This window comes from Odocoileus virginianus, chromosome 32 (genome assembly GCF_023699985.2).
Source record: "Odocoileus virginianus isolate 20LAN1187 ecotype Illinois chromosome 32, Ovbor_1.2, whole genome shotgun sequence".
Classification (NCBI taxonomy): Eukaryota; Metazoa; Chordata; class Mammalia; order Artiodactyla; family Cervidae; genus Odocoileus; species Odocoileus virginianus.
The window spans coordinates 40526419-40552908 of record NC_069705.1 but is presented as its reverse complement, the minus strand read 5'-3'; the positions used below and the strand labels follow the sequence as shown (position 1 = coordinate 40552908).

Sequence of the window (26490 nt, the reverse complement as noted above, 5' to 3'; positions counted from 1 at the left end):
CGGTCGGCGGTCGTCGGACAGGAGGGCAGAGACGACCGCCTCCACCCTGAAGCCGTCCTGCTGGGACCGTGGCTGTTGTCAGGCACAAGGGGAAGGGCAGGTCTGACGGGTCCCCGAGAGTCACCGCTGGGAGTGGCAGGAGGGCGGATGGGCAGCTTGGCCGGAACGTAGGGAAGGTGGCGGCACGTGGGTAGGTGGATGGTGGGGTGAGGACAGGTTTCGCGGGTGGAGCAGGAGAGCTTGTGATGGAGTGGATGCGAAAGGCGAAGCCAGGCAGTCCCCCGTCCGCTGGGGTGTGGACGGCTGGGGGACGGTGGGGGGCCGGGCATCCACGTTCCTTCGAGTCCCAGAGTTTCCGGAAATGTCCACAGGCAGTGAACCATGCAGTTTATGAACAGGGAGAGGGGTCAGCCGCCGTTTAGAACACTGCTTTAATTTGAGGTGACTTTTCTCACCTGGGGTGCTCTGGGACTGCTTGGGGTGAGCTTGAGAGAGCAACTGCTTCATTTCAAAGCTGTATTTTAGTCATTATTTTGAAAAGAGAAGCAAATTCCCTTTCTCAAGTATGTGTGTGTTAATCAGTTGTGTCTGACTCTGTGCAACCCCTTGGACTGTAGCCCACCAGGCTCCTCTGTTCATGGGGATTCTCCGGCAAGAATACTGGAGTGGGTGGCCTTTCCCTCCTCCAGGGGATCTTCCCGACCTAGGGACAACACCTGGGTCTCCTGCATTGCAGGTGGATTCTTTATCATCGGAGCCCCTGGGGAAGCGCTTCTCAAGTATGAAAAGGTCCCACTCACCCTCGTGAGGCAACTTTTCATGGTGTATCGGGAATAAGAGAAGCTTTGAACTAGGGGAACTAAATAAGTGAGGCCCCAGTATACCCAGGGATCCTCAGATATACTTGGTGTTGGCATCAGCTTGCAAGCAGCCAAGGAACTGGGGACAAGGACATTCCCAAGACTGACGCTTCTCTCAGTGTTCTTACCCGTGTGGGGACATTCGTAGCAGCTGAAATGAGCATATTCTCCTGAAGAAGGGCCGGGAGGTCCCACACACGACAGCTGCGCTCAGCTGTTCATTCCAAACTGCTGAGCTGCCATCATCTGATCCGCGCCCGGTAGGTGTGGGAGAATGCGCCCGCGCCTCGCCGCCCAGAGGGAGCCAGCCCCGCCTTCTCTTACCCACTCACATTTGCTCCTATGAATATTTTTTGGCTGCTGCTGCCAGATTCTTGAAGTGCCGAAAAGGAAGCTCCGTCCCCTTCGGTGCTGTTCAAGTTGAAGCTGTAATTGACACAGTTTTACATGTTCATAAGACTTTCTCTTGGGACTCAAAGTGTGAGTTCTGTTTCTGCAAAGAATTTTCATGCTGCCGCCGTGTTTTGGTAAAGGCGCTTAGAACATACCATCTTGTGTTTCAGTCTGACCCCAACGCGCCCCACTCCTTGTAGGGTGACTCCAGGGCTGGCCTCTTCTCACGCTTTATTTTTAGACTTTGATATTCAAATTCTACTTTGAGTGAAAATTTAAATACCATGTCAACACTGCTTAGAGTTTGAGGACATGGGACCTGATGACCCAGAAGAAATTCGTGTCCTGCTTGAACGTTCTGCCCCTCTTTTAAAATAGACAAGGGACTTCCCTGGTGGTCCAGTGGCTGAGACCCCACGCTCCCAATGCTGCTAGCCTGGGTTCGATCCCTGGTCAGGAAAATAGATCCCAGGGGCTGCAACTAGGAGTTCGAATGCCACAATCAAAGATCCCGCATGCCGCAGATGAGACCTGGTGCAGCCAAGTCAATGAGTAAATATTCAAGTAAAACAAAACGGACCACGGTGGACTTCCTGGTGATCCAGTGGTTAAGACTCTGCGCTTCCACTGCAGGGGGCACGGCTTTGATCCCTGGCTGCAGAAGTTCCACATGCCACTCGGAGTGACCCCCCCCCCCAAAAAAAATAGATAAGGTTTCTCGCCTGGGGAGGCTTTGGGATGCAAAAGTGCCCCACAGACGTTTGAAACAACTGAGATGGAAGGAGCCTGCCTCTGTGTGCCCCGGGATGTCGTCCAGGTAGAAAGGAAGCTTCTCTGCCCCTTCATCACTTGTGTGCGGCTTCTGACAGTCTTGAGTTAAGACTCTGGGCTTCCCCTGGTGCGGCCTCGGAAAGGAGAGACAGATTGGGGGCCCCTGGCTGTGGTCAGGTGTGCGGGTCTCCAGGTGACTTGTGAACGAAATTTCAAGTGGGGCGCGGTCCCCTCTGAACACTCCGTCCTGCACGCCCTGGCCCTGCTGTCTGCCCCTCCACGTGGTGCCACCGCGTACGAGGCTTCCTGCGGCCCACCCCTGCACTGGAGCCAACAAATATATATGGGCATCCCCGCATGCCCGTGTGCTTATTTATCATCTGTTTATGTTCCAATGTGTTTCATAGGGGTAAAACGTTTACAGAGACATGTCTAAGAAGAAAGAGATGAAACTAACCAGAGTTCCGCCCTACCCCATGTGCCCCCTCGGCAGGCGTGCCTGCCTGGGGACCGCTGCAGTGAGTCAGCAGGTCTGGGCACTTGCAGGGGGCGTGGGCTTCTGTCCACATCACACGGCCCATGGAGCCTCTGTACTGGCTAAGTGCATGTGAGTGGGCACACACGCCTTCCACGCATCAGGACCCTGGGTCCCAGATGCCCTCTCCCCAGCCCGGTCCCTCTTGCTAAGCGCCAAGTGCTGGCGGGTTACTTGACCTGCGTCGGCGCTAATGCGTTAGGGAGCTCTGCCCCGGGTCCTAATTCTGTGAATCAACCGAGGAAGACCTCAGACTCTGGCAGGAGATGCTGTTGTCCAGGTGGGCTTGGCACCTGGGGCTTGCCCAGAACCTCTTTAGGGTGGGCCAGGGTTTCTCCGAATGTTCTGAAATACGCCCTCCTTCTGTTGGTAAAGAATCTGCCTGCAGTGCAGGAGATGCAGGTTCGATCCCTGGGTCTGGAAGATCCCCTGGAGAAGGGAATGGCAACCCACTCCAGTATCCTTGCCTGGAAAATCTCATGGACAGAGGAGCCTGGTGGGCTGCAGTCCATGGAGTCGCAAAGAGTCGGGCACGACTGGGTGACTAACACTTACTTACTGTTGGAGACACTGTGTACTTTTTGGTCAAAGAAACTATTTTTAGCCCCAGGTGGAATAGAACGTGCAGTAAAATTAAAGGACTTCTGAAGCACAGGTTTGTCTCTGGGTCACCGGATGCCTGAAGCATCTAAACATGACGCTTGAGTAAGCATTCTCCGTGGTTTTGTCACTGTGCGTGTGATGCGCATGATTGGAGAGGTGGTAGAAGGCAGAAAGCTGCAGATTTCAGGATTTTGTGTGTGTTGTTTACCCGGCTTCTTAGAGACTCTGCTTTCTCTCTGTATTGATAGGGTAACAGGACTCTCTTGCCTGGCACTTGAGACTTTAATACAAAATAGCTGATGAAAAATGACCAGCGGAGTGTGTGTATGCTAAGTTGCTTCAGTCGTGTCTGACTCTTGGCGACCCCGTGGACTGTAGCCCCCAGCCTCCTCTGTCCATGGGGTTCTCCAGGCAAGAACACTGGAGTGGGTGGCCATGCTCTCCTCCAGGGGACCTTCCTGACCCAGGGATCGAACCTGTATCTCTGGTGTCTCCTGCGTTGGGAGGTGGCTTCTTTACCCATGGCACCACCTGGAACCCAGACAGCAGAGAGTCTGCATTTAGTGTAAGTTCTCGCCTACTCGTGACGCAGTGATGTTTCTGGGGGAAGCTGGTGGGAAGACAGTGCAGATCCAGAAAATAAGCTTCAGCTTCTGTGAGATGGACATGGGGCGAGGATCCCCTCCCCGGGAAACTGGGGTCTGTGGTGCCCGGGTCACTGTCCTTCCTGGGACTGAGCACACGTCCCCATGATTCTCCGGACCCCAAGGCCTCGGGCGGGTCCAGTCCAGGCACCCGCCAGTGGGTGCTTTGGGGTCTGCACAGGGGCCCCCTGGTGGTGAGGGAGATGGGGTGATTCTCCCAGAGGCTGAGGCCATTGGAACTGCCCCATGACAAGACAAAACCACTGGTGCAGCAGGTAGGAAAACAGAACCAGAGGGAACACAGGCTCCTCCTCGAGGGTGAAACTCGGGGTTTTAGGAAGGGCCAGCACATAATTTTCCCTGCAAAGCCAAGGCATAGTGTGTGTAATTAATACCTCATTCCGAGGACAAGCTGGCATTGTTCTTAAAAAATCACTCATGGATGAGGGATCCAGGTCACCCGAGCCGCTTTCTAGGAAGGCTGTGCTTGTGTCTGGGGCAGAGCAGGGCGGTCCCAGGGCACCACCGGGACCGCGTCTGGCTTCTCCCCCAGGGCCGACTTCGACGACACTGCGACCTACTCGGCGGTGGCCACGAACGTTCATGGACAGGTGTCCACCAACGCGGCAGTGGTGGTGAGAAGTGAGTGTGCCCTCGGGGTGGCTGGGGGCTGCTCCCGCCTTCTCGCCCCTTTCTCTGCCCGCCGTGACCACCCGGCTGTCTTGCAGGGTTCCGGGGTGACGAGGAGCCGTTCCATTCGGTGGGGCTCCCGATTGGATGTAAGTTGATTATTTTCCTGTTTGTGCAGAAAAATGTGTCCAAATATTTTCTAAGCATCAGATGTTTTCTAAAACTGTATTCCAAAAGGCCCTTTCTGCTGGCTGGTGTCCATGTGCTGACAGTTGCTGTTGGGGCTTGGGGCTCAGGGTGCTACGACTTGACTTGATGGCAGCCACATGTCTTGGGGCTGGTGCAGGGTTTAGATCCCTTACTCTTGCATGGTGCTCAGAGCACACACGCCCTGCACACTCTGATTCTCCCTCCTCGTTTGGCACAAATGGCCAGATGTGACTCCACGCTGGTTTTCTGGTTCTTCAGAGGTGGCTGAGTCCACGCAGGCATCGTGACGAACATCACACATGGGCTTGAACATCAGACTCTTCCCTTCCCCAGTGCTGGAGGCTGGGGGTCCCAGGTCGAGGTGCCCGCCGAGTGGGTGAGGGATGCTGCGTCCTCTCTGAGAGGAGACACAGGGCTCTGGTCTCGTCCTCTTTGTATGAGGGCATGGATCCTGTCCAGGGCCCCACCCTCATGACGTCATCATCCACAGACCCCCAGTATCATCACAGAGGAGCTCTCCCACATGAGACCTGGGGGACACAGACATTCCATCCACAGCTGTCTGATGGAGGCAGTGGGCACAGGGGTGGTGGGGGACCCGCTCTGCCTGCTGGCCTGGCTGTGACCGCGTCTGCTGCTCTGTGCAGTGCCCCTGTCGTCCGTGATCCCGTACACGCACTTTGACGTCCAGTTCATTGAGAAGTTCGGAGTCACCTTCCGGCGGGAGGGCGAGACCCTGACCCTCAAGTGCACACTGCTGGTGACGCCGGACCTGAAGCGTGTGCAGCCCAGGGCCGAGTGGTACCGAGATGGTGAGTTGCCGTGGGCTCCTCCTGGGCCCTGTGGGCGGCCGTGAGCTCCGAACCTGGCGCTGACGTGGCGCTGTCTCCGCCTCCGTGACAACTGAGGTGGGCAGAGCCTGGGCCTGCCGTGACCTTGACCTTCCCCGGAATGCGGTTCACGGGCCTGGAAGAGATGAGGCATCAGGGCTGTTCTTGGTCTACAGAGAGAGTCTCGTGTGATTAGGGGGAGAGAGCAAGGTGTTTGTTTCTGTATGTTTTTCCTCGGCTACAGCAGTTGTGAACAGTCACTAGAGCTAACTGTCCAACTGTTCTGAGGTTGGTGACCCAGTTGATTTCATTAGGACTTTCGGAGGGACTGCGGTCAACCCCTCATGGGTGGGTAGCTGAGGCAAGGAACCGCTGACCTTGCCTCTCTGCCTCTGGGAGTCGGCAGGACAGGGAGTGGGACCTGGGCAGCCTGGCCCCGGTCTCCACGGCCCCAGGACCCTGCCCCATGCTGCCGCCTGTGCATGTGTGAGTGTGTGTGTTTTTGTGTGTGAGTTTGCATGTGTATATGAGCAAACTCGTGTGTATGTGTGTGACTACATGTGAGCTCTTATGTGTGTGTGAGCTCCCATGTGTGCATGTGTGTGTGTAAGAGAGAGCTCCTGCATGCACGTGTGTGTATGAGCAGACTGTAGGAGGAATTTCACCTCTGGAGGATTTGGTCACAGAACCCTCTGCTTTTATCAGTCCAGGGACCTAACACAATGCAAAATACCACAAAGAATCCTATGCCATATCTGTCACTGTCCATAAGGTAGTTTATAACCTAGCTGGGAAAATACACAAGATGGTAAATCGAGGTCTCTGTGAAGTATAAGGAGTGTCCCAGGAAAGCCTGTGACAATTTGCCAAATGCCTGGTTCTGGCCCCTGGTGCTGTCAGACGTAGCCAGGAAACCAGGTCTGCGGTGATGACGGAGAGCTCGATGGAAAAGAAGCTGCTGACAGAGGGGGCGGCTCTGGGGGATGCGGGGAACTGCTGCTGACCTTGCAGCCACTGCGAGGGTGCTTTAGGTTTGAGGGAGTTGACAGTTGGGATCTTGGTTGGAAAAGGACAGTGTGTCTTTATCTTCACGGCCCAGGAGGGCGAGGGGCGGGGAGAGAGATGCTTTGTGGTCGCAGAGGAGATTAATCTATGCTTTGTAGTTCTGAGTTAGGATTTAAGGTCTCATGTAAGTCCTAAGGTTCTAATTTACCCTTTCTGGAGAGAACTGACAGGGACGTGAGGAGGGGTCTCCTGATATTTCCAGAGGGTGTTGGCCTGGATGCTAGAAGGTGTTCCCGGTGCCGGGATCCCCAGACCACGTGGTGTCACAGTCTTGGTCCATTAGGGCAGAGCAGGCAGGCCGTCTCTGCACTTTCTGGTTGAGGACGTTACCGAGTCAGCAGGTGAAAAATAATAGATAATTTCTCATTATTTTATCCTGTGTCTCCTTGACGCCCAGTGTCGATTATTATTTTTTTTTATTATTTACATTTCTTCTCCCGAAATTTGCCCTTTTAGTTCTGTTCCCTTTAGGTTGTAGTTTCTTGGCACGTTATTATTACTGTGTAAGGAACACTGTGGGGGCCTCGTGGTGCGTTTCCAAGGCTCAGCAGGGCCGTGTGGGACCCTCCCGCCCTCCACACGCCGCGAGCGACCCTCTACTCTGCCCTGGGCCGGGCCCCATGCGCGCTGCCCTCCGCACGTCCTGCCGCGTGCGCCGTCCCCCGCTGCGCGCCATCCCCCGCTGCGCGCTGTCCTCCGCTATGCGCCGCCCCCCGCTACGCGCCGTCCTCCGCGCGCTCCTGGGCCCTGCGTGTCCCTGAGGCCCGTCTCCTTGCCCGTCTTGCAGACGTGCTGCTGAAGGAGTCCAAGTGGACCAAGATGTTCTTCGGGGAAGGCCAGGCCTCGCTGTCCTTCAGCCACCTCAACAAGGACGACGAGGGGCTCTACACCCTGAGGATCGTGTCCAGGGGGGGGATCACCGACCACAGCGCCTTCCTGTTTGTCCGAGGTGCGCAGGCTCCCTGGGGGCGGGGAGCACCGTGACACCGTGTGCGTGGGGCTGGGGCGGAGGCAGGGCTCGCTGCCTGGGCGCGGACGAGCCGCTGGAACCCGGGGGATGAGTCCCGGGGTGAGCACCTGCGGTTCAGGGGCCACGCCGGGCCGGGGGGGCGAGGCCGGTTCCAGGCACCTCCCTCCCTCCCCTCTGCCACCCCTGAGGCCCGTGACATCAGAGGCTGGGGGCAGGAGGAACCAACCTCAGCACGTGTGAGTGCACAAGACGGTCACAGGGCAGCCGCACCCGGAGTGTTCACACAGGACACACCCGTGCTGTCTCATTCCATCCTCACAGCAGCTCGCGGGAGGCCTCACCCACCCAGGTGTGGACGCGGGGACAGAGCTCAGGACATCGCAGGCACGATGGGCGAGGCTGTATATGAAAGAGCGTTTACCTTTAGACCCAAGTGTGACGTATGCATTTATGCATCACATACACGTGCCTATCCTTTTAGGCTTATAGGTACCCATTCATGTGTGCATGAAGTATAGGTCATACATACATATTTCATATACATTTTACATGTAAAATGGATAAAGGAATATATAAAATGGATATAATTATACATATATAATGTACATATATATGTATACATACAAGTGTATATATATGTATTAATATATATGTACACACATATATTCATATACCATATGTAATCTAAATTTCGTAACAGTTTTGTAAGGAATATTCTTCTGTTTTGTGCGGCAGGCAGAGGCCTGGGCCCTTCTGCAGGGAGGGTGTCCGAGCTGGGGAGGGTCCCCTGTGCTGTGTTGGGGGCCTCGCTCCCCCAGCCGAGCGCTCAGCCTGCATGGCCTCTGGGCGTGCAGGGACCTCAGGCACAGAGACCCCACCTGGCCAAGGCACAGCTGACTGCCCTCACCTAGGACACCAGCACGGTCTATTCTGGGTGGCCGGTGGCCACTGTCCTAGCCCGCCCGCCTCACCGTGGCTCAGCCCCCCACCTTGTCCTGGGCTTGTGTCTCCTGCACCTTCATGCCCACTCGGGCTCCCGGTTCTGTGTGCCTGGAGTAACCTTCCCCTGTCATTATGTTTCCAAACCAGATCAGTTAGATCCATGCATGAAGGAAGGGCTGTACCGTCAGAGAATATTTTAGCTTAAAAAAAAAGGCAAAACAAGTACAGACACCCATCCTCCCCACCCCCTCAAGACCGCGAGGCTGGGGTTTCAGACACTTCCACAGAGTGTTGCCATTTTTATGAGGATGGCATCAAAATGTCCCTTCCATTCTCTGGGCAGACCTTCCAGCAAGATGTTTCGCCTCATCGAAGTGCAATACATACAATGGAGCTGCAATTTCTAGCTTGTGCAGCACCGCCAACAGGAAGTAAACAATGAACATATGGTGGGGGCAGGGCTGGGGGTGGTTAACTGTTCTGACTACTCTCTGAGGATTTTGAATGTGAGAAAGAATACTTGGCTTAGTGTCAAGAAATCCTTAGGTTTCAATGTGCTGAGGAGACAGAACAAGAAATCGTATACACCTAACACTGTTAGGAGGTCCAGTGGCCACAGGTCCCAAGTGAATACACACTCCACACCAGGAGATTAAATGCTCAGTGTATTAACACTTCTAAGCAGCTCTGTTGGCCTTCAGAGCTGCTGTAATTAACATTTGGAAACAAATGCAACTGCACTGTGGTCATAAACGACGGAGGAAGGGACACATGAGTACAGACTCAAATGTGGTCACAACTTGCAGGAAAAAATGTAAGTCTTCAGACCTTCTGAGGACTCTGAAACACATGGGTGTCCAAGGTGCCGTGTCTCCAGTGTTCAAAAGGCCTCCTGATAATAGTAATATTTCATCGGTCAGTTTTTGATGACCTGACGTTATGTGACAACCAGCCATCAGGAGAAGGTGAACTTCAACTTTGGAGTCAGTTATGGAAACTCATAGACTGAATGTGTGATAGAGGACAGAACGTTTTGTGTTTGACAGTCACACATACGGGCATCTCTCTGGTTACCAGCCTGTCACAGTCGAGTCATCTGGGTGTCAGGGTTAAGCTGGGGAACGGAGCGAGCCGGGGGGACTCTGGGTTTGAGGGGCTGTCAGTGCCTCAGCTGCCCCCAGGCCCCGGCCACGTTCCTCTCCCCCTCCCCCCAGATGCTGACCCCTGGTCCCTGTCCTCTCCTCTCCCCCCAGATGCTGACCCCTGCTCACTGTCTTCCCCCCCCAGATGCTGACCCCTGCTCACTGTCCTCTCCCCTCCCCCCAGATGCTGACCCCTGGTCCCTGTCCTCTCCCCTCCCCCCAGATGCTGACCCCTGGTCCCTGTCCTCTCCCCTCTCCCCAGATGCTGACCCCTGGTCCCTGTCCTCTCCCCTCCCCCCAGATGCTGACCCCTGGTCCCTGTCCTCTCCCCTCCCCCCAGATGCTGACCCCTGGTCCCTGTCCTCTCCCCTCTCCCCCAGATGCTGACCCCTGGTCCCTGTCCTCTCCCCTCCCCCCAGATGCTGACCCCTGGTCCCTGTCCTCTCCCCTCTCCCCAGATGCTGACCCCTGGTCCCTGTCCTCTCCCCTCCCCCCAAGATGCTGACCCCTGCTCACTGTCCTCTCCCCTCCCCCCAGACGCTGACCCCTGGTCCCTGTCCTCTCCCCTCCCCCCAGATGCTGACCCCTGGTCCCTGTCCTCTCCCCTCCCCCCCCGACGCTGACCCCTGCTCACTGTCCTCTCCCCTCTCCCCAGATGCTGACCCCTGGTCCCTGTCCTCTCCCCGCCCCCCAAGATGCTGACCCCTGCTCACTGTCCTCCCCCCTCCCCCCCAGACGCTGACCCCTGGTCCCTGTCCTCTCCCCTCCCCCCAGATGCTGACCCCTGCTCACTGTCCTCTCCCCTCCCCCCCAGACGCTGACCCCTGGTCCCTGTCCTCTCCCCTCCCCCCAGATGCTGACCCCTGCTCACTGTCCTCTCCCCTCCCCCCCAGACGCTGACCCCTGGTCCCTGTCCTCTCCCCTCCCCCCAGACGCTGACCCCTGGTCCCTGTCCTCTCCCCTCCCCCCAGACGCTGACCCCTGGTCCCTGTCCTCTCCCCTCCCCCCCAGATGCTGACCCCTGCTCACTGTCCTCTCCCCTCCCCCAGACGCTGACCCCTGGCCCCTGTCCTCTCCCCTCCCCCCAGACGCTGACCCCTGGTCCCTGTCCTCTCCCCTCCCCCGAGATGCTGACCCCTGGTCCCTGTCCTCTCCCCTCCCCCCAAGATGCGGACCACTGCTCACTGTCCTCCCCCCTCAGATGCTGACCCCTGGTCCCTGTCCTCTCCCCTCCCCCAGACGCTGACCCCTGGTCCCTGTCCTCTCCCCTCCCCCCAGACGCTGACCCCTGGTCCCTGTCCTCTCCCCTCCCCCCCAGACTCTGACCCCTGGTCCCTGTCCTCTCCCCTCCCCCCCAGACGCTGACCCCTGGTCCCTGTCCTCCCCCCTCAGATGCTGACCCCTGCTCACTGTCCTCTCCCCTCCCCCCAAATACTGACCTCTGGTCACTGTCCTCTCCCCTCCCCCCAGACACTGACCCCTGCTCACTGTCCTCTCCCCTCCCCCCCAGACGCTGACCCCTGGTCCCTGTCCTCTCCCCTCCACCCAGATGCTGACCCCTGGTCCCTGTCCTCTCCCCTCCCCCCAGACGCTGACCCCTGGTCCCTGTCCTCTCCCCTCCCCCCCAGACGCTGACCCCTGGTCCCTGTCCTCTCCCCTCCCCCCCAGACGCTGACCCCTGGTCCCTGTCCTCTCCCCTCCACCCAGATGCTGACCCTGGTCCCTGTCCTCTCCCCTCCCCCCAGATGCTGACCCCTGGTCCCTGTCCTCTCCCCTCCACCCAGATGCTGACCCCTGGTCACTGTCCTCTCCCCTCCCCCCAGACGCTGACCCCTGGTCCCTGTCCTCTCCCCTCCCCCAGATGCTGACCCCTGGTCCCTGTCCTCTCCCCTCCCCCAGCTGCTGACCCCTGCTCACTGTCCTCCCCCCTCAGATGCTGAGCCCTGCTCACTGTCCTCTCCCCTCCCCCCAAATACTGACCTCTGGTCACTGTCCTCTCCCCTCCCCCCAGACACTGACCCCTGGTCACTGTCCTCTCCCCTCCCCCCCAGACGCTGACCCCTGGTCCCTGTCCTCTCCCCTCCACCCAGATGCTGACCCCTGGTCCCTGTCCTCCCCCCTCCCCCCCAGACGCTGACCCCTGGTCCCTGTCCTCCCCCCTCAGATGCTGACCCCTGCTCACTGTCCTCTCCCCTCCCCCCAAATACTGACCTCTGGTCACTGTCCTCTCCCCTCACTCCCAGACACTGACCCCTGGTCCCTGTCCTCTCCCCTCCCCCCAGATGCTGACCCCTGCTCACTGTCCTCCCCCCTCAGATGCTGACCCCTGCTCACTGTCCTCTCCCCTCCCCCCCAGATGCTGACCCCTGGTCCCTGTCCTCTCCCCTCCCCCCAGATGCTGACCCCTGGTCCCTGTCCTCTCCCCTCACCCCCAGACACTGACCCCTGGTCCCTGTCCTCTCCCCTCACCCCAGATGCTGACCCCGGGTCCCTGTCCTCTCCCCGCCCCCCAAGATGCTGACCCCTGCTCACTGTCCTCTCCCCTCCCCCCCAGATGCTGACCCCTGGTCCCTGTCCTCTCCCCTCCCCCCCAGATGCTGACCCCTGCTCACTGTCCTCCCCCCTCAGATGCTGACCCCCTGGTCACCGGGGCCCCGGGAGCGCCTATGGACGTGCATTGCCATGATGCGAACCGGGACTACGTCATCGTGAGCTGGAAGCCCCCCAACACGACCAAGGAGAGCCCGGTCATCGGCTACTTCATCGACCGGTGAGTGTCCTGCTCCTCCGGGGCTGGAACGTGCCCGAGGCGAGTCTCCTGGACAACGGGCGCAGGTGTCTTTCTCATCTGAAGCTTGGGATGCCTTCTGCGGGGTGTAGGTGGCTTCATGATGTGGTTGTTTATGGCTCCTGGCTGGGTGGTTGGAAAACATCAGCTCCTTGGCAGGGCCTTGTGAGCCCTTGATTCCTGTGTGTGCTGACCGGGCTCCGTGTGCCTGACCAACACTAATGGCGAATTCCAGCCCGCTCCAGGCCGCTTGAGGCCGCCTTGGGCTCTGCTCAGGTCCAGCTGGGGACACTGTGGGTCCAGTGAGATGTTCCTGCTCAGCCCTGTCCCTCTCTATGGGGCTAGAGCCCGGCACGGTGACATGTAGACGAGGACACCAGCTCATTCACACCAAAAGTCCATCTTCTTCTTGGTTAACTAGTATTTTCTTCTTGTTTCCAAGTAGAAAATGTTGATGTTCTAATGCACACAATATTGGGATTTGTCTTTGAGTGATAACGTGATGGTAGGTCATCTCTGATCTGGAAGGAGTTTGAACTCTTTCCTTTTCGTTCACCTGGAAAGGAACTCCAATCCTGGGAGGGAGACCAAGGGGAGCTGCAAATTTACTGGAAATGCAATTTATCATCCATTCTCATCAGTGGATGGAATTACGTCAAAGATCATGAATTCAGAAGTAAGAGAGAAGGGTATAAGCTATTTGGTTATAAGAGGATGGCTCTGGGTAGGAATTTAGGGTTTTGTATATGTAAAATGCATTAGCATAAGGGAGTTATTTCAGCAAAGAACAAGCAGCTTTTTTTGTTTGTTTGTTTGTTTAAAATTGGTTAAATTCACTTCCTCATCCAACATGTATGTCTTGGTCCTTATGTATTGGTTCCATCCTTTGACTGGTTTTCTACATGAAAGCAAAATGAATACAGGCATTCCAGGTCTTTTATCTATATAATACACACCCTATAGCAAAAGAGATTTTCACTAGTTAGTCAAGCCATGGGGTTTCGAAGAGGCAGACACGACTGAGCGACTTCACTTTCACTGTTCACTTTCCTCATTGGAGAAGGACATGGCAACCCACTCCAGTGTTCTTGCCTGGAGAATCCCAGGGACGGGGGAGCCTGGTGGACTGCTGTCTTTGGGGTCACACAGAGTCAGACACGACTGAAGCGACTTAGCAGCAGCAGCAGCAGCATCCAACAAAGCTATGTGTTTAGGTAAAACATGCACCATCAGGGTGATAATTTGCTATGCTAGGGTCAGACTTGTATTATTCAGGGTTTGCGTTGAATTAAGTACAGAAACCGAAACAGATTGGGAGATGCCCTCCCGTTGTAATTGTTCTATATGTGTGTGTAATGTATCCTGTTGTTGCTCAATTGCCAAGTCATGTCTGACACTCTTCGACCCCATGAACTCCAGAACACCAGGCTTCCCTGTTCTTCACTATCTCCCTAAGTTTGTTCAAGCTAATGTCGGTTGGGTCAGTGATGCCACCCAACCATCTCATCCTCTGTCGTCCCCTTCTCCTCTTGCCCTCAATGTTTCCCAGCATCAAGGTCTTTTCCAGTGAATCGACTCTTCACATCAGGTGGCCAAAGGATTGGAGCTTCAGCTTCAGCATCAGTCCTTCCCATGAATATTCAGGGTTGATTTCCTTTAGCATTTACGGGTTTGATCTCCTGCATACATGTACTAGACTGATGCAGTTTTACTCTCTGCTCTCTTTTGTAATCTGAAGATGTGAAGGTGGGAACTGACAGCTGGGTACAGTGCAATGATGCCCCCGTGAAGATCTGTAAATACCCCGTGACTGGACTCTTTGAGGGGAGGTCTTACGTATTCCGCGTGCGTGCCGTCAACAGCGCAGGGATCAGCCGGCCTTCCAGAGTCTCTGAGGCCGTGGCTGCCCTGGACCCTCTGGACCTCAGAAGGTTACAAGGTAGGTCCTTTGGAGTTCAACGTCCGGCAGGTTTGTGTGGCTTGTTCTTTCTCTTTCCCCCAACTTGGCTCTGAGCCTTGAGAGAATCCTCAGGGCTGAGCATGGCACGACTGTGGCCCACAGGCCCCGGAAAACCCTCGAGGTCACGTGAGGGGTGTGGACACCAGACCCATGTTTACACCTTGAAAGGAAGGTTCATCATCCTAAGGCTCTTCACTGAGATCAGCCAAACTGGTTCAGAATTAGACTTCGGCCACTGGTTCTGCCACTTCAGTGCATAATGAGAGATGGAAGGCGTTGACGCCAAGCCCCTCTCTTTCTGAATTTTAATTTCATGCGACTCAGATTGCTCAGCAGGATTGTGTCCTTAACGAATCTCCTTAATGATGTTTGAAGCGGTCGCTGCGCTGTCCCGAGCTGTGGGGTCTCTTGAATCCAGTACAAAGGACTGAGAAACACTGGCTCTCCTTAAGCCCGCTTCCAAAACGCCAACTCAGACCCCCTCAGCCTAGTGCAGATGCTGCCATCGTAATGCAGAGGCTTTCTGGATTCAGATTCAGCACCGACCTTTCTCTCTGCAGCCGTCCACTTGGAGGGAGAGAAAGACATCGTGATCTACGAGGAGGACCTTGAAGGTGAGGCGCTTGGCACCACTTCCTTCTTGCTGTTTTTGCCCGAGGGGTCTAGGGCTGTGATTAGAGAGAAGAGGGTATGCTCTTCACACGTAAAAATGAAGCCTTTGGGCCCAGCTTAAGGTCATTGAATCAGGAAGATGGGCAGGCAGAGGGCAGGGCTGAGAGAGGAGGTCAGCGGAGTCCTGGCTTCATGTGGGTCATTCCAGCGTCTGCAGGGGCCATGGAGTGGTGACCAGCCCAGCCCAAGCCCTGATTCCTGGCCAAGGAGGCAGTCCTTTACCCAGGACTACATGCATGAACAGTATTCTATTTTTTTCTTTTAAAGCACAGATTTTATTTCTAGCATTGTAACTAAGAGGGACTAGTTTTCCCATCAAATAACATCCCTGTGATTTGAAAGTTTGCATTTCCTTTTGTATACTGGCTTTTCTGAACACTTTTCCGGGATGTTCGTCCCTGCTGTAGGAAGATCGATTCACTGAGGAGGAGAATCCTGCATCATTAACCTGGGATCCAAAGATTTTGATTGGAATTATGATTATAGTCCACAGAGGACAATGAATGAAAATTTAAATGTGAAAAACTAGCTTAATTTGGAGCTTCTGTCCAGGGAGATGTACTTCTGAGCTCTTTTTAAAAATAGCCCGGGTTCTTTCCCTGGAGAGCTGCAGAGTCAGAAAGTCAGAGGTTGATTTTCATATTTGCTGCTCAATCTGCCCCCTAAACATTGTATCTTCTACCCCATAAAGATTTTCCTTTAGTGTCTCAAAACGAACACATGTCTTTCAGAGGAACTCCTTGACGAATTTTGGTTAATTCCATGGTAACATTAACGTCTCCATTAAAACCTCTGCTTCCAGAAAAACGCAGAAACTGAGAAGGAAGCCTAATAAAAAAATAACAAAAGAAAATAATTTAGGCGATGCTGACATAATGACCCCCTGTACAGCTGAGAGGGGTTTCCCTGGTGGCTCAGCGGTAAAGAATCTGCCTGCCAGTGGGGTCGCAAAGAGTCGGACACGGCTTAGCAATAAAGCACCACCACCAGACAACTGATGAAGACATGGGTGTTTGAATGAATGAAAATGACCCTGATGATGTTAGAGCAGATGTTTCGTAGGACACCAGACTGTACAAAATATGCGTTTTTGACCTGAAAGAGGAAAAAGAGGCTCTTTTTCTCCTAAAGTTATCAGTGAGGAGAGCAGTGATCTTAGTTACCCTGAGCGGACACATCAGAGTTCAGATAAGGTAAAAATTACCTAAAATGAAGGGGTGTAAGTTGTTACGTAAAGTGAAAGTGAAACTTGCTCAGTCGTGTCCAGCTCTTTGTGATTCCATGGACCGTATAGTCCATGGAATTCTCCAGGCTAGAATACTGGAGTGGGTAGTCTTTCTCTTCTCCAGGGGATCTTCCCAATCCAGGGATCCAACCCAGGTCTCCTGCATTGCAGGCAGATTCTTTACCAGCTGAGCCACCAGGGAAACCCCATATAGGTTGCTACATAGATGCTGAATATCCAGGATATTCAGCACTGTATAAAGGTCACTGTGAAAAGCGTGTGTGTGTGTGTGTGTGTGTGTGTGAAGTAATATTTCCTGACACACTTTCCAAGGCAGGAATGTGCCCCTCTGGGCAGAATATGTACCTCTTGAAACATAGATATGTATGTTCTGGGGTTGAAACAGCCAGTGATTCACTAAGCACCAAACGAAGAGATAACCCATTTCCAAAGACTTGCTTTTCCAACCGATTCCATGGGAGTGTGTCTTACAGACACAGTAGGTCTTCTTTCTAGGTCTTCTAAAGTCACAGAAAACACCTTTCGTGTCTTGCCTCCTGTTTCCTTGTAAGAAGGCAGGGTTTCATACCAGCTGGTTGTAAAGGGCTGAGGCTCAGACCCTCAGAATCGCTGGAGTTGGGCGTTGATGTGGCCTGGAGTCAGCCTCGCGGGCCTCAGCTGTTATGTGAGGCTTTGCGTGTGGGGCACAGGCAGTGTCCATGGTCTAGAACAAACCAGGTGCGAAACAAAGACTTGTGCACTCACACAGGGATTGGAGAGTTCACTTGCTTACCTTTCTTGTTTTAAACAACGGATACCTCTTCCAATCTATAAAAGTCTTTAGCGAGAGAAACGCCACGATGTTTTCAAGGAAACCATTTCTGGGTTCAAAATGGGCTATGAGGAACTTCTTCCTTTCCTACCTGTATCTCTTTTCTCCATCTAAGCTGAACTTCCTTGGCATAGCTTTAACTAGAAAAGTGCTGGGAAATACCATTTGTTTTAATGAGAAAGAAATGTTATTTTTGTTGGCTAACAAAATGCTTTTCTGTTAGTTCAGGGTATTTTTTATGTTTTTTTGTTTTTCTAATTTTTTTCTAATCATTTTAATGTTGGTTAGTGTCTTCCTGCAAACATTTAAATTAATATCTGTGCTCTTCTCTTAATATCATCTAGCTCTTGCAACCTTTCTTGAGTGGTTCCCTGGAAGAATAGATACTTCATTCTTAGAAAGACGAGAAGAGGCTCTTGCAGAAATAATGAGATGGTTTCTGTTCTGCTAAACGTCCTGGACCTGGTCCACTGCCCTGGACCAGGTCATCTGTAGCCAACACACTGAGCTCATCCTTTGCTCTGATGCTGCAGACTCATTTACAGTCGTTCATTCCTGAATCCTGTCTTTTTGGGTGTTCTAAGACTTCCAAGTAAACTTTATGTTTCACTGACTTAGCTGAGAGCCTCCTGGGCTGGCTGTGGAGGCTGGGGCTTCCTTAGGACTACAGAACAGAAAGCCAGAATTGGAGTCAGGAGACCCAGGCTGGGCCCCTGGTGGGCTGTGTGATCCCAGGAAGGCGCTGCGTTTTCCTGTGTTCCTTCCTGGGCCACCTTTGCACGTCGCATGTCTGCTTTCACCGGTGCTCACGTGGCTCCTCAGAACAGCCCCTGGAACAGGCCGTGGTGCTGAGGCGGGGCTGCGGGCCGTGCTCACCACCATCACCACCGCGAGCACATCCTTCTCTTCTTTTTTGCCTTCATCTGCTTCTCTCTCTCTGAGGCGCCTCTCCATGGTCGGAGGGTCAGTAACAGACCTCAGCTTCTGTCCGTGGTCCCCCCTTGGCTCGCCGGACCATGTAGGGACCCCTCCTCCTCTGCCTGGGCTGGGGGCACCTGCTGGTCTCAGGGGCTCAGGCTGGTGCCAGGTGTCTGGATGACAAAGTGTGCTGCCCGATTGGGGATTCCCTGCTGACAGGGAGGCTTCTTCCCTCTTGCCTGGGATCAGATCGAATGCTTGTCACTCCACTTTCCTCTGTGCCTAGACGTTACATACAAGTCTAAACGCACCGAGGCCCCTGGGTCGACCATGTGGGAGAGTCCAGTCTGCACTATCTCCCATGCTCCCCCTGTGGTGTCATCTGCGTGGCTTCCGTCCGTCCTGCAGTTTGTCCCTGTGTTGTCCAGTGCCTCTGAGACGAGCCGGGACTCAGTTTTGGAAGCGTGGCTACGTTGCTGGGTTTGGGTGATCCGAGCCCTAACTCTGTCTGACTCTCCCTGGGTGCGGATGCGGCAGGTGGGCCCCAGGGGCCCTGCTCTGCCTGCACACTCAACATCTTTCTGGACACACTCTGGCTCCATCTGAAATCCAATCCACTTGCCAGATGCTGCCAGGTAAGACCAGGCTGTGCCTCGGCGCCCCTGTGGCCTGTAAAATGTGATGAGCTGGGTCTCAGGGCTCTTGATGAAACAAACCCAGGCTTGTGTGTGCTGTTTCCCTGCAGCCGGGCAACTCCTCACCGGCAGCAGAGTCTGGAGGGAGCAACTGGATACTGAGCAGGGCCCGAGACGTCCCCGGGGATGTCTGAACCTTTTTAATCATGTGCTAATCTAATCAGAAGCTCGTAATATTTTGTATCGCAATGACTGGGACTGTGTGTCTGGAGAACCTCCACTCCTTACGAGAAGCTCTCATGTCCAAACATAACACTGCCGACACCTAACGTTTTATTAGAGAGAGACATGTGGCAGAACAGAGGAAGCGGGCTGCTCTGATGCAACGTTCTGTTATGGCTGCTTGCTAATGGATGTCACGTGGAAATGTCAAGTATACAGACCTGGAAGGCAGTGCCTGTGTTGTGGGCCAGACCTACCCGGGGAGGTGGGGGAAAACCACATGCTTCGCTAGTTGATGTATAGTCTCAGTGCTTTGAGGGCGTCGTGCAAGGAAGACAGCAGAGAGGGCTCCACTGCCTGCTGTAGGGCACGGTTGCGCATACCTTCTCTGCACAGACTCCCCACCCAGTTAGAGCTGCATGTCTGGTTAAATGCCCTATTTCTTAGGCTTCTCAGGTGGGGCTAGTGGTAAAGAACCTGTCTGCCAATGCAGGAGACATAAGAGACATAGGTTTGATCCCTGGGTTGGGAAGATCCCCTGGAGGAGGGCGTGGCAACCCACCCCAGTCTTCTTGCCTGGAGAATTCCATGGACAGAGGAACTTGGTGGGCTGCAGTCCATGGCTTGCAAAGAGTTGGACTTGACTGAGCGACTTAGCAAACACGCATGCCCTGTTTTTTCTGGGTGAACCCTCCTCCTCCCATGTCCAGCTGAAATTCTGGATGAGCTTGGGATTAGATTCTGTTCTTATGAACTGGGAACAGCTCCCAGTTATACTGGGAACAAAAGTACTTGGATGATCACCCGTCCATTACACTTTGGCTCTGGAAAAACAGTTCTTGCCATTTACTGACTTTCCCAAAATAGAAGTGGAGCAAAGGCTGACACTGACACTCGAGTCCTGCAGGGCCTGTGAAGCAGCGGAGGGACCTGCTCCAGGATGGGCCGGGGGAGCGGGGGACCGGCTTTGGCCAGCGCTCACGGTGTTGCCTCCTCCTCCAGGCGAAGTCCAGATCCCGGGACCTCCCACCAACGTGCACGCCTCAGAAACCAGCAGGACATACGTGGTCCTCAGCTGGGACCCCCCCGAGCCCCGGGGCAAGGAGCCGCTGATGTACTTCATTGAGAAGGTACGCGCCGGCCGGGTTTCCAGGAGCAGCGAGTCTGTCGGGTCTGCCCAGGCTCTGGGTTGTGTGTTCTCGGGGTGGGCGGCTTTCGGATGTCATCTCAGAGACTCCATGCGGTTTTCCATCATGAAGCTGCAGGCAGTGGCTGAGCAGCAATGCCTGAGCAGTGCTGCAGTGGACGTGGCCTCGGGAACATGGCGGGCTTGGGCTGTGCGGCCTTCGTTCGGGCCAGGTGGCCCCCCGGGTCCCCGCCACACATGAGGGCCTGTGCTGGGGGAGCCTGCAGTGTGCTTCCTGCTGGAGCATCCTAGGCCCCGGTTCTGAGGATCCGGGACATGGGGGACAGCGGCCCTGCTCTCAACTTGCTCATAAGCAGAGTAACGACTCGGTGGCGGCGATCGCATTGAGCAGTTCATGCTTCGGTGGTGAATGATTACACAGAGTCGCTGCTTTTAGGTCTGGACACATGCAAAGAAAGAGTGTGTACACAATAAATGTACACCCCCACCCAAACTCCAAGCACACGTCCTCACTGCACGCCCCGTGCCCTCCCTCCTGCTTTGGTTGGCCGATCTCACTAAAATGCAGGTTGTGACCTGCTTGTGCAGATCACTGACCTGTGACTGGGTCGTGGGCTGTTGAAAAACCCTGTGTAGCCACGTGAACCCTGTAACCGTGGTTTCATGATACTGACATTATGTTACAATATAACACACAAGCCAGTACACGCAACATACACGTAGAGTCTATACCACTTACATGAGTAAACGTCTCACCCAGTGATGACGTGAAGTACTACAAGGTGAAGCAAAGCAGAGTGAATATGAACAGTTTTCAGGCTCCAGAAGGTGTAACGACCCTCAGCTTTCCCCACTTATCTGCAAGACTTTCCTGTGTTGCAGAGTCGTGTTAACCTCTTTCTTCTGAGTCTAACTTCTAGTTCTTGCCTCATGAAAACCCCAGAGGAAGGGCTGGCAGAGGAGGAAACCTGTTTTCTCTCCCCCTCTTCAGGGATATTTCCTTATCTACTTATCCAGAGATGGAAAGGTCAAGTTTTAATTTTTCAATTAAAAATCTTAAAAGATTTTAAATTATATTAAACTGAAATATAGTTTATGTGTCATATAATGTTCTTTTTGGAAAGGAAGGCACATCTCCAGAGGGGTGGAAATTTACATTAGGCATGCAATCCTGGTTTTTAAAGTAATTATCATTCATCGCATCACTGTTTATAATAGCCAGGACATGGAAGCAACCTAGATGCCCATCAGCAGACGAATGGATAAGGAAGCTATGGTATATATACACAATGGAATATTACTCAGCCATTAAAAAGAATTAATTTGAATCAGTTCTAATGAGATGGATGAAACTGGAGCCCATCATACAGAGTGAAGTAAGCCAGAAAGATAAAGACCAATACAGTATACTAACACATATATATGGAATTTAAAAAGATGGTAACGATAACCCTATATGTAAAACAGAAAAAGAAACACAGATGTACAGAACAGACTTTTGGACTCTGTGGGAGAAGGCAAGGGTGGGATGTTGTCAGAGAATAGCATTGAAACAAGTATACTATCAAGGGTGAAACAGATCACCAGCCCAGGTTGGATGCATTAGACAAGTGCTCAGGGCTGGTGCACTAGGATGACCCAGAGGGATGGGATGGGGAGGGAGGTGGGAGGGGGGATCAGGATGGGGAACACATGTAAATCCATGGCTGATTCATGTCAAAAACCACTACCATATTGTAAAGTAATTAGCCTCCAACTAATAAAAATAAATGAAAAAAAAAGTAATTATCAGTGATAAAAATTAAAAACACTATAAAAAATTTGGAAAATACATAGATGTTATATAGGACAAAATGAAAATCACCAATAATTTGATCATGTAAAATAGTCATTATTAACACGGCACATGTTTAGTCCTTTTCTCTATGGGTATTTGTATCTTGATATATCGAGCCCATAGATATGGACTTCCCAGGTGGCACTAGTGGAATTTGCCTGCCAATGCAGGAGACATAAGAGACTCAGGTTCAATTCCTGGGTCAGGAAGATCCTCTGAAGGAGGGCATGGCAACCCACTGCAGTATTCTTGCCTGGAGAATCCCATGGACAGAGGAGCCTGGTGGGCTACAATCCATGGAGTGGCAGAGAGCCAGACGCTACTGAAGTGACTTAGCACATACATGCACACATATGCACACATATTGTAGATATGGTTGGCATGCTGTATTACATTTAACAAAATGATACACTTTCTCTCACCCCAGTGAAGGTCTTTATACAATGACTGAAGTGGCTACATTTAATAAATATGTGTCATTTTGCATTATTTAGGGAGGTGTCACTTTGTGACTACTATAGTAGCTGGGAAACAGTGAAAATTTTAAACTGACATGTGAGAAGTTATGATGGAATTTTCTGCATCTACTCCTCAATTAGCTCTGTTTACAGTTCACTTCACCTTGCCTAGAGCTGCAGCCTGTGTATTGATTCCCTGAAGTTTTCCATCATTCATTGGCTTTCACATAAAATTTTTCATTGGTAACATATCCAGCTTTGGGTAATTTCTCACCCTCTTCTCCAAATTGGCTTCCTTTTCCTAAAATTCAGAATAGGGGTGTTGATGGACTCCGAGGAGCCGTTGGCTATGGTCTCCCGCCGTGTAATCTGGGAGCCGAGCACCCCCTGGGATGCGGGTTCAGGGAGCGTGGCTCCCAGCGCAGCCCTTGTCTTCTCAGTCCATGGTGGGGAGCGGCAGCTGGCAGCGGGTGAATGCCCAGATGGCCGTGAGGTCCCCCAGGTACGCCGTCTTCGACCTCGCCGAGGGGAAGCCGTACGTGTTCCGAGTGTTGTCAGCAAACAAGCACGGCCTGAGCGACCCGTCGGAAATCACTGCCCCCATCCAGGCCCAGGACACCATTGGTGAGTAGTCCCTGCACGTGACCCGTGTGCGAGACGGGCCCTGGGCAACATCGCACAGAACAGCGAATGTTGACAAAGACATTGACGTCACCTGTGGGTTAAAATTCAAGTTGTCTTAAAATTCCACTGTACACGAGCTGACGATCTCTCTGCCTTGATTTGATCAACATTTCTCCCAAGTTCCATCTTCTTTTTATGGAGCCAATAGATGGGTTAGAAATATTTTAAAGCAGTGTCTACTTAAAACAACAACACAACCCTACATGCACCAAGGTTCTTGTCCGCGTGGCTTGAAGTTCTGTCTCTGAAGATGTCAAGTCTGGGTTAGAGGGGTTCTGACTTGCACCAGGGGAGAGGTCCAAGGTTGCATCATTGTTTGATTTGAGCCCTTGCTGAGTCTCTCCAATCTGCTGGAAATGTGTCCTGGTTTTCTTGAATGGCTAACTTTACACCCCAGTTAAGAAAGCACGTGAGTCAGTGGAGGAGCACCCTGGAGGTTCTGGGCCAGGGCCGGTGGGGCTGGGAGACTCTGTGATGGGGATTCTTTCTTGGGGAGCCAGGCTGGCACTTCGGGACAGAGCGTGAGGACTGCCTGGTGCCTCCTGGGCCCCCTTCCCTGCGCTGTCCTCGTTGTCCAAACCTCACCAAAGCCCCTGGCCCTGCAGACGAGGGGGCTGTGGGCCTCCAGCCTGGCCCCGAGACCCTGATGCCTCTGGGCCTGCATGCCTGTCTCTGCAGTGGTGCCCTCGGCGCCTGGCCGTGTCCTTGCGTCCCGGAACACCAGAACCTCGGTGGTGGTGCAGTGGGACCGGCCGAAGCACGAGGAAGATCTGCTGGGCTACTACGTGGACTGCTCCGTGGCCGGCTCCAATGTCTGGGAGCCCTGCAACCACAAGCCCATCGGCTACAACAGGTGCGGCCGCCCGCACCCCCAACCCTGCCCCCGAGTGAGACGGGAGAGGCCCAGCCCGGGACCAGGGCCCTCGGCTCGGGCCGGGGGGATGCTGAGGCGTCCAGGATGCAGGCATCCACTCTGGGCCCCCGTCAGAGTCCAGCTTCCTCCAGCCCTCAATCTGGGACCCACCAGTGGTCACAGGAAGTAGTGAACTACAACTGCAGATGAGAATGGATGGATGTTAGGTGTTCCTGAGACACTCAAAAGAGTAAACTTCCTTTCAGTCCCAGTGACTATGTTTCTGGTGTGTTCAAGGCGATTTCTGTGTCTGTTGCAGAAGGGAACAGGGCTGGCCCTGGTCGTCACGCCCCTGATTCATGTTTTCCAGGTTCGTGGTGCATGGCCTCACCACTGGCGAGCAGTACATCTTCCGCGTTAAGGCTGTTAATGCTGTCGGCACGAGTGAGAACTCGCAGGAGTCGGACGTCATCAAAGTCCAGGCCGCCCTCAGTAAGTCCTTCTCGGGCGGCTCTGCACCAGCTCCCGGTTCTCCAGGAATTAACTTACGTCTTAACTTCTGCAGGAATCAACTTTTATGATGCTGTTTGGAACATTACCAGAGAGGAAGAGTGGATGTGAATTGTTGAACAGAGAACATGCAGTTATATGGCACCTTCTCATCAACTGGCTACTTGTCTTGCAAATGCCAGTGTGAGGGGGGAAATGATAATATGCATTAAAAATAGGAAATACTATTAGAGGTCACATTGGTTTCCAAGCACACATGCCCACATTAAAATGCATGCTGTAGGGTGTGACTGTTTCTTTTCAAAATAAGATGCTAAAATAGAACATCAGTGGTCTTTTCAGCTATTCTTAGTTCAAGGAACTTACTCATTCCAGAAAATTTCAAATGTTTATGTAACTTTATGGCTTTGTTCATAAATGGTGATCTTTAGAAATTATTATATTGATCACATTGAACAATTTGGGTCTTAGCTTGTAGCATTGTGCCCTAGGAAACTTGATCTGTGCAGCTCTGCATTTTATAATTGTTTATAATTATTTCATATAAAGTGGAACTCAAGGCTTAAAAGTACCCATGAACATTTTGAAATAAGATCATCTCTTATACACATTTTGAATCAGAGTATTGATATTATTTTTACTTCAGAGAGACACATTTTGCTCTTTATTTCTGTTTCCATCTAAATCTAAAAACATCTTCAGAAATTATGATCTCTCTTCTAACAGTAAATAACCTTACTGGAGTTTCCAAGGAATGTCAAATCTGATAATACTTAGGTGGGCAATATAATGAAACATTAATGCTCCTTTTATTTTATGGTCATTGTCTTAATCTATCAGTTTTTCTCAGGAGGGACTTTCAAACATTATCACTTGCCTCTTCAAGTCATTCCTACGAAAGGAAAAGCAGTCATTTGTGTTTTAGTTCCATAATAGGGGTAACTCATTCCCGGGCACAGTGTTTGGGTATCAGTGTTTGGGTGTTTGGGTATCATTGGGGGGGTGTTTGGATATCAGTGGAGGGGGTGCCATGGGGTCTTCAGAGTCAAGCAGAGGCAGCGACATCCTTGCCAACCTGGTGGGAAAAGATGGTCCGTTTCCAAACACGGTGGTCAAAAGGGAAATGAACTAGTCTGAAGTTTCTGTAACCATGTAGGAAGTTAAGACTCACTGGCCTAAGGGTACTGGCCATCACTGGCCACGGGAGGCTTGGCAGTCCTTCACAGGCATAACGAAAAAGCTGCTCTCTCAATCTTTTCCTTAGAGGACCAGGGAGAGTCTGGACTTCACATGTCCAGGCCAGACTGAAATAATTCTTTCTTGGCCCTTGTATTATTGAAATATTGGAAGACCTGTGTATGTATTGAAGGTGTGTTTAGAGATTCCAGTGAACATGCATGAGAGGCTCTTACCCATATTTCTTAAGCCTCCTGCATGGACGGTGGGTTCTTTACCACAAGTTTCCTCTGGGAAGCCCTTTATAAAACCATTCTCTTTAAAAGAAGCAGCAGAGATGGGGCAGGGAGGCAGGACAGGAGGGAGGAGGGCACGGGGCTGGGGTGCCACCCGTGGCGGAGAGGTGGCCATGGAGGGGGGTTCGGGATGAGGCGCTGGGACCCAGGCAACTTTCCCCCTGTGTTTCCTGCAGCCGTCCCTTCCCATCCTTACGGGATCACCCTCCTGAACTGTGATGGCCACTCCATGATCCTGGGTTGGAAGGTGCCCAAGTTCAGCGGCGGCTCCCCCATCCTCGGGTACTACATCGACAAGCGGGAGGCTCACCACAAAAACTGGCATGAGGTCAACTCCTCGCCACTCAAAGAGAGGATCCTGACGGTGGGTGCCCGCGGGTTCAGTTCCTCTCGCCTGGGACTTCTCCCTGGGGGCGCAGTCCCCCATCAGCTATCTCAGAGTTCAGTGACATTAGAGAATTTGATGCGGAAGCAAAGATGAATGAAAACAGTTCAGCGTGAGACCTGAGGCCTTTAGGGAGCACCTTCTTCTGAGAAGCAGGGAGGAGGAGAGCGAGGTGGTGGGCTGTTTCCCGGGGCTGGTGGGCTGGTAGGGGCGCTGGAGGCAAGAGGCTCCATCCTCGGGGTGGGAAGGGCGGAGGCGGTGGAGAACGGCGCTGTTGGGCCTGTGCGACCCCGTCTC

General features: G+C 53.1%; 1 protein-coding gene across 1 annotated transcript in view; it reads left to right on the top strand.

Annotated features, from left to right (window-relative positions):
- The window catches only part of MYOM2 (myomesin 2), a 64934-nt gene that overhangs the window by 12697 nt on the left and 25747 nt on the right, over positions 1 to 26490 (top strand). The window contains exons 7-19 of the mRNA XM_070460177.1: positions 4360 to 4448; positions 4535 to 4585; positions 5294 to 5458; positions 7329 to 7490; positions 12224 to 12365; positions 12660 to 12739; positions 14122 to 14322; positions 14904 to 14957; positions 19850 to 19977; positions 22730 to 22913; positions 23652 to 23826; positions 24197 to 24318; positions 25985 to 26172. Of these exons, the coding sequence (XP_070316278.1) occupies positions 4360 to 4448; positions 4535 to 4585; positions 5294 to 5458; positions 7329 to 7490; positions 12224 to 12365; positions 12660 to 12739; positions 14122 to 14322; positions 14904 to 14957; positions 19850 to 19977; positions 22730 to 22913; positions 23652 to 23826; positions 24197 to 24318; positions 25985 to 26172 (1741 nt within the window). The remainder of the gene's footprint in view (positions 1 to 4359; positions 4449 to 4534; positions 4586 to 5293; positions 5459 to 7328; positions 7491 to 12223; positions 12366 to 12659; positions 12740 to 14121; positions 14323 to 14903; positions 14958 to 19849; positions 19978 to 22729; positions 22914 to 23651; positions 23827 to 24196; positions 24319 to 25984; positions 26173 to 26490) is intronic.